Source organism: Mustela erminea, chromosome 5, assembly GCF_009829155.1.
Source record: "Mustela erminea isolate mMusErm1 chromosome 5, mMusErm1.Pri, whole genome shotgun sequence".
NCBI lineage: Eukaryota > Metazoa > Chordata > Mammalia > Carnivora > Mustelidae > Mustela > Mustela erminea.
In genome coordinates this window covers 99196272-99216821 of record NC_045618.1, presented here as the reverse complement: position 1 = coordinate 99216821, position 20550 = coordinate 99196272, and the positions used below count along the sequence as shown (strand labels likewise).

Genomic DNA, 20550 nt, shown 5'->3' with positions numbered 1-20550 from the left:
TCACAAGAAGGCAGAGAGGCAGGCTCCCTGCCAAGCAGAGAGCCCGATGCGAGGGAGGGGGGGCTTGATCCCAGGACCCTGGGATCATGACCTGAGCCGAAGGCAGAGGCTTTAACCCACTGAGCCACCCAGATGCCCTGCCCTAAATCACTTTAAAGAACTCTGTCATCATCTACAACAAAAGTTATCTACATAGATATTTATATAAAATGAGGAATATATCAGAATTAAACTGCAACCTGGTTTCCATTTTTCTTAAAATGACTTAATGTGCATAGATTTTTACTTCCAACTTAGTAACTTCAGTGAGTCATGTCTGAATATTAATTTTCTACATGATGGGCTCTCTGCTTCTGAAACATGATACAACATCCTTAAGTTCTGTTGATGATTATGTAATATTTACTGCTATTTAGGATCAATAATTTTAAATGATACTTTATATTGAAAGAAGACACTTATTGAATATTATTATTTTACTTCAAGTCTAATTTTAGTTCCAGAGAAGGCAGTGCTGTCTTAAAGGTTTGGATAAGATTTTCTTTTTCTCTTACTCCAGGAAGATCACTTAACAACAAATACTTGAGGTTTCTGCAGAAAAAGAAGAAAAAGAAATTACTTCAGTTGGTCTTTACTCTTACAGCATTAAAACAGATTCCATTAAAGGCTTTAAAAAAAAAGTACACACAGAATGCATTTATATCACACTATACTATACTGTCAAAATGACTTTCAGAACAGCAATTTTAAGAGCGCTACTTTAAATGAAATTCATGCTAGGAACTAAGCCAGGCCTTGGGAAGTTTAGTTGTTCTGAATTATACCAATAATTCTAGCTGAATCTTTCCAAATACTATATATGTATTATAGCATAGAACTCATTTGCATGTGAAATATGAAACATGAATCTTAATCTAGAAAGGGATAAAAATTAGGGAAGTTCTTAAAGGAACTTCATTAAAAAATGAAGACTCAAAGCCTCAACTAATGTAAGAGATAATCTACTGCTTTTGGTTCCAATGTTTAAAACTTCTCTCCTAAAAAGAAATAAACTTTAAAAAAGCATGGGGAGATGCCCGGCTGGCTTAGTCAGAAGAGCATGCAACTCTTGATCTTGAGATTGTGGGTTCAAACCCCACATTGGTTATAGAAATTACTAAAAAAAAAGCAACCTTAAAGTTTCTCAAACTTCCTGTGATACTGAGGTTAGTGTCAGAACATGGGGGAAAAAATGAAGAGGAAGCATAATAGCAAAATAAAAAGATGAAAAGGAAGCATAATAGCAAATGCCCACTGACCGCTTACTGGAGCAGGCACCACACTAGATGCCTTAATTATTATAAACAATAATTATTATAATTAATAAGATTGTTATAGTCATAGCCCCACAGTGCAGCAGCCACTCCAAAATATGAGTATTAAGTAAATAGTTCTTTTTTAAAGAGATGTCCCCTAAGATAGGCAATAAAACGTTATTGTATTAAGGTTGATAATTTTAACTGTTTGACAGTATTACAGATGAAAGTTAAGTCATTTTATGTATTTTTCCAAATCAAAAAAGGTGCCACCTCTCAAATGTTTTAAATTCTAATTATTCAGGGCCCCTGGCTGGCTCAGTCGATAGAGGATGCAACTCTTCATCTCAGGGTTGAGAATTCAAGCCCCACACTGCAGACGGAGTTTACTTAAAAAAATTTTTTTTAATTTAAATTCTAATTATTCACTTTAACCTCATCATCAAGTTTCCATTTTGGCAGTGACCACCTACCTTAAGTGATATAAAGCAGTGATTCCTTTGTCTGTGATATTCCCACATGAAATTATTTCCATTTCCAGTATGCTTTTTTGTAAATTTTCCAGTTTACCAAGTCTCTCCAAACAGTCATCCTCAATATAATGACACTTGCATAGTCTTATTTTTTCAACGTGCTGTAGGCCCTCTGGGAGATAAAAGGTACATTTTAAGAATCTGCTTTACCATTAAGATAACAGCTGTCCTAGTTTGGCCAGGACTATTCTGGTTTTAGGACTGAAAATCCTATGTCTTGGGAAACCTCTTAGTCCCCTGGAGGGGGAAGACCTGGATGATGAGTTACCCTAATAACCATGCAAGATATTCACTATCCATGCTGTGCTAATGGACGGAACCATTCTGTAATCAGATGATCAAGTAATGCAGGAAAGAAATGCCCACACAAGCAGAAGCTGTAGGGTAGGATCATTCTTACATTACTAAGAGTTTCTCAAATGATGGAAATTTGACAAAGGTAGTTTGATAAGCAAGGCCTTGAATTTTAAACCAATAAGCATGAAATAAAGGCATGCAGAGACAAGCTTAGTGAAGGGAGAAAGGAGAAGGTGTTTGTAACCTCTATTTAATTTTTAAGAATCACACACAGGACTCAAGACTGGATGGTACTGGAAAGGGTAAAAAGGAACACACCTATGTCTGCTAAATAGTGAGTCAACTGCAACAAAATGTCACTGCAAATCACCCACGTTTCCCATAAGCAAATGATAGGGTAGTTACCCAGATAATCAAATCCAATTCTCATGATACAGGACTCGGTGGCATCAATTGCCTGGATCTTGTATTTGTCCAGAGGTCCTGTTGGGAGGTGGTTGTAGTCCTTCTGCCACCTCTCCTGGCCATGGTAGCGCACCGTGGCCCCACAGCGTAGCAGCCACTCAGATGCTGCCCTATCGGGTCCCACGTCCTTGATGCGTTCATAATCTACTCTGTTGGCAAGAGAGCAAAAGCAGTTCATTTTTAGTATAATCACTAGCTGCTCAGCTTTAGTCGTCAGCATAAATCTAGTACTTAAGCAACTTTTCCTTTCAGATGACTGAGGAGGGAAAGAAGTATGTTAGGAAGAACCAGGTAAAAAAACATAGGATGGCTCTTCTCGCTCCCTTGTTTTTGTTTCCAAGTGAACTCAGTCAAGCTTATTATTTTTATATGGGTTTATCAGCCAGACATGAGTCTTCATTGATTTATATGTAGCACTGTGCTTGATACCAGGAGGTTCTCGGTAACCATGGATTGAGCAAATGACTATATTTGGTTATTGTTTTTATTAATGATTAAATATAAAAGGGACTAATTTTGAATCTATGTTCAAATTAATCTCATTAAGTGACTCTTATTAATTTCTACATATGCCCTTTCCTCTAATGAGTTGTGTTAATGCTTATTAAGCAATGAGATTAGTTTCATTACCTTCAAAATGATATATCTAAGAATGCCACCCACTTTTTTTTTGTATTTTTTAAAAGATTTGATTTATTTATTTGACACAGAGAGACAATACTTACCACAAGTAAGCAGAGAGGCAGGCAGAGAGAGGGAAGCAGGCTCCCTGCTGAGCAGAGAGCCCAGAGACCCTGGGATTATGACCTGAGCCAGCAGAGGATTAACCAACCCACTGAGCCACCCAGGCGCCCAATGCCACCCACTTTTTGAACAAGTTGAGTCCCCTGGTAGTCTTAAAAACGCTAACTGTATCCCTTAAGAAGCCACAGAATATTCTAAAATTACATTTGCTGAGCTTTTTGGGTTATAAAAATAATATATTTTCATTTTAGAAAGAGTTAATAGGCATCAAAAGGACAAATAAAATGACTGAAATCCTCAACACAGTATTTTGTAATAGATTTTTCTGGTCTTTATTCAATGTCTGTGTGTATCTTTTATTTGTTTTTAAACAAAATTAGGATCCTATTACCTACCTTGTACAAAAAAGCATTTGAAATACAAAAAATAACCAAATTAGCTACTGGGAACTTATCTAGCTGTAATAATGGCCATGTTTCTTCACTTCAGTTAGAGTAACTTACTTATTAAATACTGCATTCAACCAGCCCCAAAAGTTTCTGTAGTCACATGACCGTGGGGGTTTCTTTAAGCCACACAACTGCTGGGAAATTTTTCCAAACAGCATCACTTGATCTAGACACACAAAACAGTATTCATATTAGATCATTAGCTGGCAATCCGAGCCATACATCCAGTAACTTACTTTACAATTTCAAAGTCAGTGCTCTTGTGCCAATAAAGCTGATGAGTCATTTACCACTCAAAGTTAACAAGCAAGTCACTCCTGTCTCTGTTTCTTGGTTTCCTTGCTGCAGAAAAGAGGGGCTGGATTGGAGGGTCTCTAATATCCAGCCTTGATATTAAGTTTCAATCTTCAACCCTCAGTTGGAGTCTGCCCACAGTATCTCCAGCAGATGTCCGTCCAGTATGGCACTTACACAGTTGATGAAACCAGCTGTGCTCCCAGTCTACATTTCCAGTATCAAAATGACAAACCAAAATCAGCTAGGGAGCAGAGTGCTGAGGTTAAAATGCTTATAGCCAGGAAGGAAGAGGAGACATGAAAACAGACCTCTCTATGCCAAGGCTGCAAGTAGTAGCACCAGAACAGTGCAAACACAGACCCGTCCAAGGGCAGCTAGGAAAGACTGGGCAAGTAACCTCATCTCGCTGACCCTTGGTTTTGTCACTTGTAAAATGAGATGATTTGCTCAGATGATTTCCAGCTGTAAAAAATTATAACCATGAGTTGAGAAAGTTTTCTTGCTCAGAAACTAGGTTTCTGAGCGGAGTTTCAATCTGATTTATTTCAGTTCAAGCTTCTCTAGTAGTGAGCAATATCAGGGGGAAACAAAGATAAATGAAATGTGGTTTCAACCTTTGAGTTGCTGAAAAATTAATGCAGGGTGGAGTGAGGTAAAACAAATTACCAGGTAGTTAAACGGTAGAACCTGAAAAATTCCCCAGAGTTAAAATAAGAATGGACCTGGATTTCAACAGGAGAAACTATGTCAGCTGATTAGCCAAGGCAGAAACTTTTAAGGCATGTTGTAGTTCAGTTTGGTGAGTACATGGGGATCCTAAGAAGAGGCGACAATCAATTTACACAGTCACATCAGGAAGGGTTTTGCCAAGATCAGCAAGGGACTTTAGACTGTTTGCTGGAGGCAGTTGGGTCACTGAGATTTTTGCAAAGAGCACTGGCATTGTTAGAGCTGTGTTTGGAATACTACTTGGCCAACAGCATCAACGCTGAGGGTCCATAGAACAGAACAGTGAGACAGCTAACAATGGCTTTAACTACATGTGCCCATGGGAAAGGACCAAGTGGGGCAAGAATGGGAATGACCATTACAGAGTGGATTCTACATGGCTCAGTGAGATGCTGAGGCAAGGGCCAGAATAGTTGAAAAGGACACTAAGTTTTGGTCCCAGGTCAACGGTTAGATGGTGATGTCATTAACAGAAGTCAGTATCAGGAGGACAGGTTATAGGTTTCCCCCACCTCCACCTCCAGTTTTTCATATTCAAAATATGAAGTGTTAGCAGAACTTCTAAGTGGAGATAACCAACAAATTAGAATCATAGTCACAAAATGGGACAACAGGAATGAACTTAGACCACCTAGACCATCCAGAGATGAGGAAACTGAAGCCCTAATATTAAGTAACTTGCTGACATCCTAAATCCCTTCTGGAACAAGGTGGAGTATTAATAAATGCATGTATTTAAAAGGTCTTATTTAATGTTTCATGGCTAACTGGTGGCAGCACTGAAACTGGAACTTAGTTCTCCCTCCTTCCAGTCCAGGGCTTTTTCCTCAGTCCCAGATGGTATTAGAACTGGGGAAAAGGAAGAGTAGAGAGAGGCCTGAGTGAGAACCACCTTAGAGCCAAGAAGTGACTGAAGATGTTGAGGTTCTAGAACAGTGAGAGATGAGATCTGTGGACAGAACCTGGGATCATCTTCCCTCTTCATTTCTTTTAAGGTTTTATTTGACAGAGAAAGTGCACAAGCAGGCAGAGAGGCAGGCAGAAGGAGAGGGAGAAGCAGGCTCCCCGCTGATCAGGACAGCCCGATGTGGGGTTTGACCCCAGGACCCCAGGATCATGACCTGAATGGAAGGCAGACACTAACAAACTGAGCCATGAAGGCACTCCTCTTCATTTCTTTTCTACAGTCATCTGCCTTCATTACTGCAAACCTTCCCCATGCTATCACTCTCTTGTTCTTATCCCTTCCTAGCTTTTTTTTTTGTGAAAATTCTTTCCACCTGTGACCACTTTTAAAAAAAAGATTATTTATTTATTTGTTTGTTTGTTTATTTATTTGATAGAGGGAGATCAAAAGTAGGCAGAGCAGCAGGCAGAGAGGGAGGAGGAAGCAGGCTCCTTGCTGAGCAGAGAGCCCAATGTGGGGCTGGATCCAAGGACTCTGGGATCATGACCTGAGCCAAAGGCAGAGGATTTAACCCAGACTGGGCCACACAGGCGTCTCCTGTGACCACCTGATAACTCGACTGGCTGTCAATTTCATTTATCTGGGTTTTCTAGCTTCAACATAGGCTGTTCTATTTACCATCCCTCCCCACCCCACATCCCCATCCTGTCTGTAGAAATTTTACTCAACCTCAAGGCCTCATTCATCTCCATCCATCCATCCATCCATCCATTCACTCAGTAAGTATTTACTGAATGTCTGCTATACTCAGTGCCAGAGATACAATGGTAGGATTACAAAAACAACAAAGGAGAGACACAGAAAGACAAGGTTCCTTGTCCTCACAGAATGTATAGTCTAATGAAGAAGAGAGACAACATAAAAACAAATAAACATGCAATATGTCTTAATAGAGGTATGAACAAGTTCTGTGAAAGCCTAGAGGAGGGAGTGAAGAGAAGGCTTCACAGTAGAGGGGTCTTTTGAGATGGTTCCTAAAGGATAATTAAGGGTTTTGAGTTAGCAGAAAAAAAAGAAAGGTGTGCAGACCAAAAAGGACTTCAAGGATCACGTCTTATTCATTGCCATTTTTCTTAGCACCTAGCACAATGCCATCCACCTGATGCAAGAGTTTAATAAATATTTGCTAATTAGTAATCTTTAATGGTTGGTATATTTCCATAGAGACAGATAAAACCAGAGAGACTGTTATTAAACAGGTAAATTAGAGTGGTCTGTGAAAACTGAGTACTTTTACTTGATTCATTTTGGTTCACCTTATAATTCAGCTTAAAGGAAAGATGAAATTTACACTCACTATGATCTCTAAAAATATTAGATGCTATATTTAAAATAATTTAAACATGACTATAAAAACTTTACTTGGAAATAAAGGTAAAAAAAGTAAATTGGTAGGTTTTACATTCTCAACTGCCCCTGTGCTGATTTTAGAAATTTCAGATGAATTCAAGCTGTTGCCTCTGGGAATGTTTTCTATAAGGAAAGCGGAGACCTCTAGTGGTGAGTGGTGATTGGGGAAAAAAAAATGTTAACAGCAAGTTAAAAAAAGTCACTAATAAATTATTGCTTCAATAAATAATTCAGAAATTAAAATCATTTTAAAAAGCTCCTTCTAACTATCAGAACCGGGCTTAGGACAAATGTTTCTAAAAATTGCAATTATGCTTGTAACTTAGAGAAGGGCAGATCTCTATGTCTAATTCAAAGTAAGATATACACAAAATGTTTCTGAGTAACAGAAACATTTGGTTGGTTTGGTTGAGAGTTCCCATTTGCCTAAAAACAGTAAGGTTTTTTTTTTTTAAGTGGAAGTTCTGTTTTTACTTATCTAGGCTATTAAGAGTGATGGCTAATTAAGTGGTTCAGAAGACTGAACTAAAGAACTAATTCTTTTTTTTTTTTTTTTTTTTAAGAACTAATTCTTGAAGGTAAATAAAATTTGGAGGTATGGGGTGGTACTGGAACTGGGCAGATCCTCCCCCAAATTACAGCCCCACCTCACTGCAAATCAGTGACTTCGATTCTTATTCTTGAGGTGTGTAAAGTCTAATGAACTAGAACTGAAGAAATCATTAGGAATTGGAAGCAAAGGGGCGCCTGAGTGGCTCAATGGGTTAAGCCTCTGCCTTCAGCTCAGGTCATGATCTCAGGGTCCAGGGATTGAGCCCGCATCATTGGGCTCCCTGCTCAGCGGGGAGCCTGCTTCCGCCCCTCTCTCTGCCTGCCTCTCTGCCTACTTGTGACCTCTGTCTGTCAAGTAAATAAATAAAAAAATCTTAAAAAAAAAAAAAAAAGGAATTGGAAGCAAAATTCCCTAAAGCCATTCCTAGGCCAATATCACATGGGGCTCATTGAAGTAACACCTTACAGGTTCTGACATACATAGAAGATGAACATGAATTCTCAGCTAAGGGTGGTGTCATACCAAAGACATTATGGGGGTGTATGAATGAATGTAAGGTGAGCTCTTGATTTGAAATTACTTAATTGAAACAAATCAATGTACAGTCAAACCTAGGGGAGAGGGTAAACAGGAAAAAATTCTATACAAAGAGCAGGTGTATTGCGAGTTCCTTCACCTTGTTAAACTAAGAATTATGTACTCAAAATCACATGGTAAACAAGTCACTACTTTGGTTTCAACTGGCCCGTGAAAGTCTGACCACAGACCATAGAAATGTATAATTCTGTATTTAACCTAGTTACAAACTATATGCTGTGCAAACTAAAAAATAACCATCTCCACTATATATCTATCAGCATGGCTGAAATAAAAGATAGTGACACCACCAATTACTGATGGTAAGTAGACACCAGATCACTCAAACATTGCTGCTGGGAATGTATAAAGGTACAGCCACTTTGGAAAGCAGTTTAGCAATTTTTCACCAAACTAAACATGCGCTTATCATATGTATGACACAGCAACTGGACTCCTGGGCATTTATCCCACAGAAACAAAAACAGGTTCATACAAAAAGCAATACACTGATGTTCATAGCGGCTTTACTCCAAATAGCTGAGAACTAGAACTGAGTTGTTCTTCAATGGGTGAATGTTCAGCCTATTGTGGTACATCCATACCATGAAATACTACTCAGCAATAATGAATAAACCTTTGATACATACAACAATTTGGATGGATTTCAAGGGATTATACTGAGTAAAAAAAAGTTAATTCCAAAAAAGTTATATACTTTATAGTTTTGTTTATGGAACATTTTTGAAATGACAAAATTTTAGAAAAGGAGAACAGATTGGGAGGGGGTGTCCTGAAGAAGAGAAGTATAGTTATAAAAGGGCACCAGGGGGCACCTGGGTGGCTTAGTGGGTTAAAGCCTCTGCCTTCGGCTCAGGTCATGATCTCAGGGTCCTGGGATCGAGCCCCGCATGGGCTCTCTGCTCAGCGGCGAGTCTGCCTCCCCCTCTCGCTCTGCCTGCCTCTCTGCCTATTTGTGATCTCTATCTGATAAATAAATAAAATCTCTAAAAAAAAAGGGGGGGGCACCAGGAGGAATCCCTTGTGGTGATGGAAGCATGTTGTAGCTTGACTGTGGTGGCAACACAACAATCTACACACGTGGTAAAAATAATATAGAACCAGGGCAGCTGGGTGGCTCAGTCGGTTAAGTGTCTGCCTTCTGCTCAGGTCATGATCCCAGAGTCCTGGGATGCCATCAGACTCCCTGCTCAGCGGGGAGCTTGCTTCTCCCTCTACCTCTGCCTGCCACTCCCCCTGCTTTTGCTCTGTCACCAAATAAAAAAATAAATAAAATCTTAAAAACAAAACAAAACAAAACAAAAAATACATAGAACCAAATACACACTTGTAAAACTGCAGGAATAATATCACCGGTATGTGTCAAGGTCAGTTTCCCGGTTATGATACTGTACTATATTTTTGCAAGATGTTAGCATTGGGGGAGAATGGGTAAAGGGTATACAGGATCTCTATTGTTCCTTACAGCTGTATGGGACTCTACAATGATCTCAAAACAAAAGTTGAATTTAACAAATAACCATCTCTTATTTTCTTTCCATTTGCGAAGAGAAAAGCAAGTAACATTCTACATTGTTTTCACAAATAAAATAGTCAACTGTCCCAGAAGTAAAATCATTTAAACATAATAAAAGCAGTAATTTATTCAGTTGACCCTTGAGCAACCATGCCCCCAGCTGCTGAAATCTGCATAGAAGTTCTGACCTTTCAAATTTAACTAACAGACTCCGGTTTGATTAGAAGCCTAGCAACACAGCTAACACATATTTTGCATGTTATATGTATTATATACTGTATTTTTTTTTTTTTTTTAAGATTTATGCATTTGAAACAGAGCGAAGTTTGCACCAGCCAGACGAAGAAGATGGAGAGAGAAAGGGAGAATGGAGCTCTCTGCTGAGCAGGGAGTCCAGTGTGGGGCTCATCCCAAGTCCCTGGGATCATGACCTGAGCTGAAGGCAGATGCTTACTCAACCAAGCCACTCAGGTGCCCCTATATACTGTATTATTATAAGGTAAACTAGAGGGGGGCCTGGGTGGCTCAGTGGGTTAAAGCCTCTGCCTTCCGCCCTGTCATGATCCCAGGGTCTTGGGATGGAGCCCCGCATTGGGCTCTCTGCTCAGTGGGGAGCCTGCTTCCTCCTCTCTCTCTCTTTCTGCCTGCCTCTCTGCCTACTTGTGATCTCTGTCAAATTAAAAAAATAATAATAATAATAATAAGGTAAACTAGAGAAAATAAAATGTTAAGAAAATCCCAAGGAAAATACATTTACAGTACTGTACCAGATTTATTGAAAAAGATCTGCCTGTAAATGGACCAGAATAGTTCAAACCCATGCTCTTCAGGGCTCAACTGTACTTCCCTGTGCTAAAGACCCACGAGCTTTTTCTCATGTACTGCACACAAGAGCCCCCTGAGAGGGACACGGCTTGTACTCCTGGTCCACAGAGGAGGATCTGAGGCAAAGAGGCGAAATGACTTCCCCAAGCCATCAGACTAATACCTGGAATCAAATTCAAACAAAATTCTTCCAGCAATACAGTTTTTAACATTCTACTTTTGTTCTGTTCAGTTGTTCTGACCCTAAAAATTAAAAACTGCCATCAAGCACGGAGGACAGGTGTGGAACTGCCACGGGAACAGTGACTGAAACTTGATCAGATGGTCACTTGGGGATGACACAGCCCACCTCCCTCACCTTACAGATGAGGAAAAGGGGTGAAGACACCGGTACAAGTGAGTCGCTGCACCCAGCCCCGCGCAACATGTTTAAAACCGTATCTCGACCCAGTATTTAAGGAAACAGGCTGCTAAATGATAGCAGAGAGGTCACCGCCGGGAGCCCCGCAAAAACAAGGCCAGAAGACTACAGGCTGCCAGGCGTTGCCGTGACCAAGAGCCTCCGTCCGGAGCCAGGGCCAGGGCCGGACAGCCAGCACTCCTCCACGGGCAGCTGGTCTGGCGGGGGTCAGGATGGAGACCTCCGGTGGCCGGCGGCGGGCGGGGGCCGGGCCGAGCGGGAGGCAGGGAGGCTCGCTGGACCCGCCCAGAGGAGAGTTTTCAACCCCCTGTCACGCCCCGACTTTCTCCCAAAGTCCAGAGGACGCTGAGCGGTGAACACCGAGGACGCACGACTCGACAGGCCAGCTTTTCAGTCGACCCAGCCGTGGGAGAAGGAAAAGGGCAGAGCGAAACCACCACCCTAGGCCCGCCTCGCTCAAGGCCTAGCTCCTCTACTCACAGCGCCGGAGGAAGGGAGGGAGCGAGCCAGCGCGCCGCACGTCTACGGCGCCGCGTGCCTGCCCTTCGCCCTCCGCCGCGCGCGTCCATTGGCCCCTGGCACCGCCCTCACGTGGGGCGTCGGTGAGCGCCTCATTGGCCCCTGAGTGGGGGGCGGGGCTAGACTGCGCGGGGAGCTGCAGAGCGTGGGGCTGCAGTGGGCTGAGCTGGAGGCTGAAGGAGGGTAGGGGAGGGGGCGCAGGCGATGGTGCTGGTGCTGCGTTACCTGAGCGGTGCCTGCGGCGGGGTCCGCAGGGGTCTCCCCGGGGGCTTCGCTGCAGCGTGCCGGCCGGCGCCGGGGAGACCCTGGCCACTGTGCCAAGGTGGCCGTAGAGCCAGCACCCGGTGAGTAGCCGCTGGCCTGCCCTCGTCGCTTGTGCTACTAATTCTTTCCGAGGTGCCTCTTCCTGGACCTGTGCCCCTGCTCTACTTCCCTGTCCCGGGCGTGAGAGAAGGTCAAGATCCTGTGGATCCCAGGCGTTCCCTTGTAGGATTCATTCGTTGTGTTGCGTGCCGGATGCGGAGCAAGGCAGCGATGAGTAGAGAGGTCTAGAGCAGTTCTGGTTTTGAATAGCTTCCCTCCACTTCCTATTCAGTCCTTGGGTGGGTTACTGTAGCTCCTTAAAGGCTCAGTTGTGAGTAGGATCCTAGTCTTGCCCGTAGGTTGTCGTTTTGAGGCTTAAAGGACCCACCGCACAAAGCAATCAAATAAACTGTTTATTTGCTGGCATCCCTGGTGTTGCTTGGAAGACCGGGACCAGTTCCTAAATCAGTCGGTTCCTGGCAAACACCCCATAGAGTTGCCCCTGTGAGAAGCAGCTCAGTTGCTAATCAAAGCTTGCACAAGTGAGTGTCCTGTGATTTGAAGTTTGGAGGTCACATTAAAAACCACAGTCTTGTTTGTGGAGCATAACAAATAGCATGGAGGACATGGGGAGATAGAGAGGAGAAGGGAGTTGGGGTAAATTGGAAGGGGAGGTGAATCATGAGAGACTATGGACTCTGAAAAACAATCTGAGGGGTTTGAAGTGGCGGGGGTGGGGGTGGGGGCGGTGGGAGGTTGGGGAACTAGGTGGTGGGTACTATAGAGGGCACGGATTGCATGGAGCACTAGGTGTGGTGAAAAAATAATACAGTTTTTCTGAAAATAAATAAATCAATTTAATTAAAAAAAAAACCAAACCCACCGTCTTTCTCTGCTTTCTGGAGAGGGCGTGGCTTATGCTAAGGCTTTAAAGCTGGAAAGCGCTTGGCTTTTTCCAGAACTAGAAGGTGGGTAAGATGAGTGGGACTGTTCTTCGTGGAACAGAGATGGTGTGGAATGACCCTGGAGAGAGGCTACATCACAGCAGGGTTTTTTATTTTATTTTACCCACATGGAAGTTTATTCTAAGAGCATTGGGAGACTTAAAGGATTTTTAAGAAGAGGGAGTGATTAAATGTTGAGGTTTCAAAAGTTGACTGGCTGCTGTGTGTTAGTGGTTTGGAGGGAGGTTAGAGTGGGATAGGACTTGTGAGTCATGGTGGGCGAGCGTAGACAATTATTTTGGGATTGCTTTTCTTAAGGGAGGAAAAGTAGGGTTAGTGAAGGTTTTGTTTATACTTTTTATTTTGAAATAATTATAGGTCCATGGGAAGTTGCAGAAAAAAACCCACAAGAAGCAAACCCCAAACCAGTGTTTGTATACCCTTCAGCCAATTTACCCCCAATGATAGCATCTTACCTAACTACAGTATAGTATCAAAACTAGGAAATTGAGATTGGCACAATCCACAGACCTTGTTCAGATTTCATCTCCTCACATATGCTTTCATTTGTGTGTTTCTATTCAATTTAATCGTGTTAATTTGTGTAACTGCCACCATAAAATACAGAAATGTTTCATTACCACAGAGACATCTCTTGTGTTACCAGTCCCTTTATTTATTTATTTATTTTCAAAGATTTTATTTATTTGACAGACAGAGATCACAAGTAGGCAGAGAGGCAGGCAGAGAGAGAGAGAGAGAGGAGGAAGCAGGCTCCCCGCGGAGCAGAGAGCCCAATGTGGGGCTGGGTCCCAGGACTCAGGACCCTGAGCCAAAGGCAGAGGCTTTAACCCACTGAGCCACCCAGGCACCCCTACCAGTCCCTTTATATTCACATCCCGTCTTCTCCACTCTTCCTAACTTGGCAATCACTAATCTATTCTCTAGCTCTAAAATTTTGTCATTTTGAGAATGTTCTATAAGTGGAGTCACAAAGTATATAACCTTATGAGATTGGCTTTTTTCACACAGCATGATGTCTTTGAGATTCATCCAAGGTGTTCCCTGTAATGAAAGTGGGTTCCTTTTCACTGTTGAGTAGTGTTCCATGGTACGGATGTAATACAGTTTGACCATTTACCAGTTGAAGGATATCTGGACTATTTATAATTTTGGACTATAATTATTAAAGCTGCTGTGAACATTTACGTACAGGTTTTTTTTTTTTTTTAAAGATTTTATTTATTTATTTGAGAGAGAGACAGTGAGAGAGAACATGAGCAAGGAGAAAGTCAGAGGGAGAAGCAGACTCCCCGTGGAGCTGGGAGCCCGATGCGGGACTCGATCCTGGGACTCCGGGATCATGACCTGAGCCGAAGGCAGTCGTCCAACCAACTGAGCCACCCAGGGGTCCCTACGTACAGGTTTTTATATGAACATAGGTTTTTATTTTTCTGAGATAAATGCCCAAGTAGTTGCTAAGACATGTTTAGTTAGTACATGCTTGATTTTTTTTCATTGTGGGGATGGTTTTTATTTTATTTATTTTTAAATATATTATTTATTTATTTATTTATTTGAGAGAGCACAAGGGGGGGGGGGAGTGCAGGAGAAGCAGACTCTGCTGAGCAGGGAGCCCAGCGCAGGGCTCCATCCCAGGATCCAGGGATCATGACCTGAGCTGAAGTCATATACCTAACCAACTGAGTCACACAAGCACCCCTGTAGACATGTTTTTTAATGAGGAGCCATAAAAGGAATATCAATTGTGAAATATTGAGTATTGATTTCTAAAAGAAAAGTATACCAGCACTTCCCAAGGAAGTATAAAACATGAAGTCATGCACCTGGGGTTCAGGTTCTGAATATTAGAATTTCCCTTACAGAAAGACTTGAGATGAGTAGAGTCCATATTTGGGACTCAAAAAGAGACCATTATATCCTTTAATATCTTCAGCAATCCAAAGAATGGCCTGAGGAAGAGTGGGAGACCAATGATGTGGCCCAAATTGGGTAAGATATAAGCCCAAAGATCTGTTTTTCCTATGTACAAGTGACAACAGAACAAAGGAAGTTGTGCCACCTTCAAGGCCGATAGCAATTATCTGACTGGAGTGGAGTGTGTTACACATTGTTTAGTTTTTTATATGTTTATAAAAACTATGTTTAGTTTTTTAGTTTAGTTTAGTTTTTTAAGAAACTGCTATACTCTTTTTCCAGGGTGGCTGTACTATTTTGCATTCCTCCCAGAGGTGTGTGAGTGATTCAGTTCCTCCTCATTCTCACCAGCATTTGGTGCTACCATTTTTTTCTTTTTAAATTTTAGCCATTCTAATAGGGGTGTAGGGATATCTCACTCTAGTTTTAATTCGCCTTTCCCTAATGACTGATGGTAGTGAACATTTTTTGATGTGCTTGTTGCCATCTATATATCTTTCCTCTTTGATGAAATGTTTTGTTCATTTTTTAAAAATTTTTATTTTTTTCAATGTTCCAAAATTCATTGTTTATGCACCACACCCAGTACTCCATGCAATATGTGCCCTCCTTAATATCCACCACCAGGCTCAACCAACCCCCCACCAACCCCCCTCCAAAAACCTCAGTATATTTCTCAGAGTCCACAGTCTCTCATGGTTTGTCTGCCTCGGATTTCCCCCAACTCCCTTCTCCTCTCCATCTCCCAGTGTCCTCCGTGTTAACTAAATGGTTTATATGAGAGTTCTTTGTTATTCTAGATGTGAATCCTTTGTCAGATATGTGGTTTGCAAGTATTTTCTCCCCGTTTGTTAGTTGTCTTCTTATCTTCTTAACAAGATCTTTTGCAGAACAAAATTTTTAATTTTGATGAAGTGCAGTTTATCAAATTTTTTTATATGGATCATGTTTTTGGTGTCTTCTACTTCACTTAGTGCTAGGTCCCAAAGGTTTTCTCCTAAAAGTTTTATGGTCAATATTTGATGATATAAAATGTTTATTGTAAATTTTTAAAAATTAGAATACTGGTGGTTCCTCGCTGGCTCAGCTGGTAGAGCATGTGACTCTTAATCTCAGAGTCATGAGTTCAAGATCCACTTTGAGCATAGAGCCAGTTAAAATTAAAAGACAAGAACAACAAAAAACAAAAATAATTTAAAAAATCAGAATGATGGTATCGTGGGCATGTTTTATAGAGGCCTTTTAGAAATAATATATTAAAATATTTACAGATGGGGCGCCTGGGTGGGTCAGAGGGTTAAGCCTCTGCCTTCGGCTCCGGTCATGATCTCAGGGTCCTGGGATTGAGGCCCTCATCGGGCTCTCTGCTCAGCAGGGAGTCTGCTTCCCCCCCCCCCCCGCCTGCTTATGATCTCTTGCTCTCTCTGTGTCAAATAAATAAATAAATAAATAAAATCTTTAAAAAAAAATTTACAGATAATGTTTAGGATTTGCATCAAAATAATTTAATTTAGGAAGAGCTGAAATAGGTGGGGTGTAGAAAAGGCAAGATTGGCCCTGTTCCTGTCAGACTAGATTTTTGGGCCCATGAGGTAGGTGCTAAAGGTAGATGTTTCTGCTCCTCATTGCTGAATTAGATAGACTATACATGCCCTTCCTAATTTTTTTCTTTTAAAGATTTTGTTAGAAAGCCTGCACTCACAAGCAGCGGGAGGAGTACAAGATGGGGAAGGAGAGAGAATCCTCAAGCTGACTCCCTGCTAAGCACAGGGCTCAATCCCTGGACCCTGAGATCACAACCTGAACTGAAACCAAGAGTCAGATGCTTAACAGACTGAGCCACCCAGGTGCCCCTGCACTTGAATTTCAAATGAGTAAATGGTAGAGCAGAGTTTGATGCCTAACAGAGTAATGGATGCTAGGACTCTGGGATCATGACCTGAGTCGTGAAGGCAGTGGCTTAGCCAACTGAGCCACCCAGATGCCCCAATGCCTCTAATTCTTAAAGGCTTTTTCTGTTAAGAAGCCAATAGTGTAAGGCCCAAGAAATATTTGATTTTCATGATTACAAATTCATAGTTTAATTGTTCACTGATGATGAAAATTATGCACATGAAGTTTTATAAGATCTACTATAAACATGCATTACTTTAAAGGTGACTTTCTCTTAAAGCTCATTTGATGTAGTCATTATCGGTGGCGGAATTGTGGGCCTTGCCTCTGCCAGAGCACTCATCCTGCGACATCCAGCACTTTCCATTGGTGTTCTGGAAAAGGAGAAAGATTTAGGTATGTATGATATTGTTGTGGCTCTTTGGGCTTAATCTGCTCATTTTTTCAGTCCTGCATCTTTCATGTGGAATGTTGATGTTAGTATCCTAATTAGGGTTCTCCATAAAGCAGAGCCTGGGACTAAAACTTGAGCATAGGTGATTTATTTGAGAGGCTGTTTAGGAGGCAGGACTGAGGGGGTGTGGAGAGTAAACTGGGAAGGAGGAAAAGCCACAGGAGGGTACGATATCAAGGCTGCTGTTGTGAGCTTGATTCCGCTGGGACCTCTGAGGAGCTACATGAACATTTCCAAGTATTGTGCTCATTTAGTCATCAGCTAGTGTTTCTACTGGCTGAGGATTACCCTAGGGATGTTGAGGCATAGTCCTCTCTCCCCTCACCCCTCAACCTGTTAGGAATGGGCATGCAGAATGCCTAGAGTTATAGGGGCCCTTGGAGTGGTTTGCTGGTGGTGAGAGGTGGGTTTGTGCACCAGAGTTGTAATTGAAGTCAAAGTTGGGCTGGGAGGATATGGCATGGACACCAGGGATGGCTGCTAGAGGAAATTACCATGCCCTGCCTGTGAGAACAAACTCCGAATGTTCAATAATGTGGTCTCTAATAGCTTCATCTATGTTTGTTCCTGCTGTTTGCAGGTTTTGTATGCATTGTGTAGTTTCTCTTACCCTGTTTCTCTTGTCCGGTAGCTGTTCACCAGACTGGACATAACAGTGGTGTCATACATAGTGGAATTTATTATAAACCTGAATCTCTGAAAGCTAAATTGTGTGTACAAGGTGCAGCCCTCATCTATGAATATTGTAACCAAAAGGGAATTTCCTACAAGCAATGTGGCAAGGTAAGGCATTTTACTAGGGCCCTGACTTACAACTAGCGTTTTCTTAGTGATGTTTATTGTTGAGTTAAAAAAAAAAAATGGCTCTTCTCTCTTTTTGCAATTTTCAAAATCTAATATTAGGAAATAACTAGAAAAGGTGGTATGACTAACTCCATGTTATTTTTTTAAAAAGCAACAGGCTTATTGACATATAACTTATATACTGTCTAATTCATCCTTTTATTAAAGTGTTTAATTTGATTTTTAGTATATTCAGAGAATTGTGCAGTTATCACCACTGTCTAATTTTAGAACATATTCATGACCTCATAAAGAAGCCCTGTGCTTATTAACAGTTATTCCCAGTACCTCTCACTTCCTATTTCTACCTTCTTCCAGCTGCTGGGAACCACAAATATACTTTCACTTTCTGTGGATTTGCCTGTTTTAGATATTTCCTATAAATAGAATCCTACAATATGTTGTCTTTTGTGACTGACTTCTTCTGCTTAGCATAATATTCTCAAGGTTCATTCATTTTCCGGCACGAATCAGTATTTTGTTCCTTTTTATAGTCCATTGTGTAGGTATACCACATTTTGTTTACCTCTTTATCAGTTGACTGACATTTGGATTGTTTCCACATTTGACTATTATGAATCATGCAGCTATGGACATTTATGTACAAGTATTTGTGTGGGCTTATGTTTTCATTTCTCTCAGGTACATACCTAGAAATGAAATTCCTGGGTCATTTGGTAACTCCCATTTTAACATTTCGAAGAACTGCCAAACTGTTTTTTTAAAGTTCTGCAGTATTTTATTATTATTATTATTATTTATTTATTATTTTTTTTATTTGAGAGAGAGACAGTGAGAGAGAACATGAGCGAGGAGAAGGTCAGAGAGAGAAGCAGACTCCCCGTGGAGCTGGAAGCCCGATGCGGGACTCGATCCTGGAACTCCGGGATCATGACCTGAGCAGAAGGCAGTCGTCCAACCAACTGAGCCACCCAGGCATCCCTTAATATTATTATTTTTAAAGATTTTATTCATTTATTTGACAGAGATTAAAGATTTTATTCATTTATTTGACAGAGATCACAAGTAGACAGAGAGGCAGGCAGAGAGACATAGAGGGGGAAGCAGGCTGCCCGCTGAGCAGAGAGCCAGATGCAGAGCTCGATCCCAAGACCCTGAGATCATAACCTGAGCTGAAGGCAGAGGCTCAACCCATTGAGCCACCCAGGCACCCCGAGTTCTGCACTATTTTAAATTGCCATCAGCAGCTAGTGAGGATTCCAGTATCTTTACATCCTTGTCAACACCTGTATTGTCTGTCACTTATTTTAGCCATCCTTAGTGGATGTGAAGTGGTGTGTCAATGTGGTTTTGATTTGCATTTCCCTAGTAGTTAATGGTGTTGAGCATCTTTTCATACACTTATTGGCCACTTATTTATGTTCTTTGGAAAAATGTCTATTCAGTTCTTTTGCCCACTTAAATATTGGTTATTTATCTCTATTCTTGAGTTGTAAGTGTTCTATATATATCCTGGATACAGCCCCTTATCAGCTATATGATATTTACTAAAACACTACTAGAATATTAAGATATTTTATGTATAAACTAAAATAGTAATATCAATATTTTAAATAATGCTAAATATTTTTTCCTATGGATTTTCTTTTTTGCTTTCTTGATAATATATTTTAAAGCACAGAAACTTGTAATTTTTATGAAGTTCATTTATCACTTTTTTCTTTTGTTGCTTATAGTTTTGTTGTGTTTTTCTTTTTTTTAAGATTTTATTTATTTATTTGACAGACAGAGATCACAAGTAGGCAGAGAGGCAGGCAGAGAGAGAGGAGGAAGAAGAGAGAGCCCGATGTGGGGCTCGGTCCCAGGACCCTGCTGAGCGAGAGTCCGATGTGGGGCTCGATCCCAGGACCCTGGGATCATGACCTGAGCTGAAGGCAGAGGCGTTAACCCACTGAGCCACTCAGGTGCCCCGCCATTTCATATAGATTATCTAATTTGTTGCTATATAGTTATTCGTATTTCCTTGTAAGTCTTCTTCATGTAGTTTTGTTTTGTTTTGTTTTTAAGATCTTATTTATTTATTTGACAGACAGAGATCATATGCAGGCAGAGAGGCAGGCAGAGAGAGAGAGAGGAGGAAGCAGGCTCCCTGCTGAGCGGAGAGCCCAATGCAGGGCTCCATCTCAGTACCCTGAGATCATGACCCAAGCTAAAGGCAAAGGCTTTAACCCACTGAGGCACCCAGGTGCCCCATTCTTCATGTAGTTTTTAAGAATAAAAGTTTGTTGTTGCTATTAAAGGTATTGTGATTTTTTAAATAATGTGGAATAATGGTCCCAACATAGTGTTAAGTGAAAAAAACAAGATATAAAATTGTATTTATATTTTTTATATTGAATTATAAGGGTTCTTTTTACATATTCTGGATATTAGGCAATATCAGCTATGTGATTTATGAATATTTTAACCCATTCCTTGTGTTGTCTTTTCACTTTCTTGATAGTGTCCCTTGATTTCACTTCTGTTTTTAAGGTTAATTATTTGTTGATTTAGATAACATTTACCCCTTGATTAAAAGTATTATCTTATAAAATTATGGTGACTTCTTGCTATGAAGTAACAATTTGTGAATTCTGATGTACCTGTGAATTCTAATG

At 41.1% G+C, this 20550-nt stretch overlaps 2 protein-coding genes across 6 annotated transcripts in view; one reads left to right on the top strand and one right to left on the bottom strand.

Moving 5' to 3' along the window:
• Positions 1-461: 461 nt before the first annotated feature.
• Positions 462-11644, bottom strand: DMAC2L (distal membrane arm assembly complex 2 like). Of its 5 annotated transcripts, none has more exons than XM_032344199.1 (5): positions 11519-11601; positions 3838-3949; positions 2531-2739; positions 1769-1940; positions 462-591 (listed from the first exon to the last, which is right to left on the bottom strand). In XM_032344199.1, the coding sequence occupies exons 2-5, from the start codon at positions 3939-3941 to the stop codon at positions 477-479; spliced, it is 600 nt and encodes a 199-aa protein (XP_032200090.1). In that variant the 5' UTR covers positions 3942-3949; positions 11519-11601; the 3' UTR covers positions 462-476. The 5 variants fall into 5 exon arrangements, with proteins under 5 accessions (XP_032200090.1, XP_032200092.1, XP_032200089.1 ...); XM_032344201.1 differs by lacking the exon at positions 11519-11601 and adding an exon at positions 10976-11065; XM_032344198.1 differs by lacking the exon at positions 11519-11601 and adding an exon at positions 10640-10780.
• The window catches only part of L2HGDH (L-2-hydroxyglutarate dehydrogenase), a 39358-nt gene continuing 30398 nt past the window's right edge, over positions 11591-20550 (top strand). Inside the window, exons 1-3 of the mRNA XM_032344187.1 lie at positions 11591-11901; positions 16916-17031; positions 17721-17872. Of these exons, the coding sequence (XP_032200078.1) occupies positions 11762-11901; positions 16916-17031; positions 17721-17872 (408 nt within the window). The 5' untranslated portion in view covers positions 11591-11761. The remainder of the gene's footprint in view (positions 11902-16915; positions 17032-17720; positions 17873-20550) is intronic.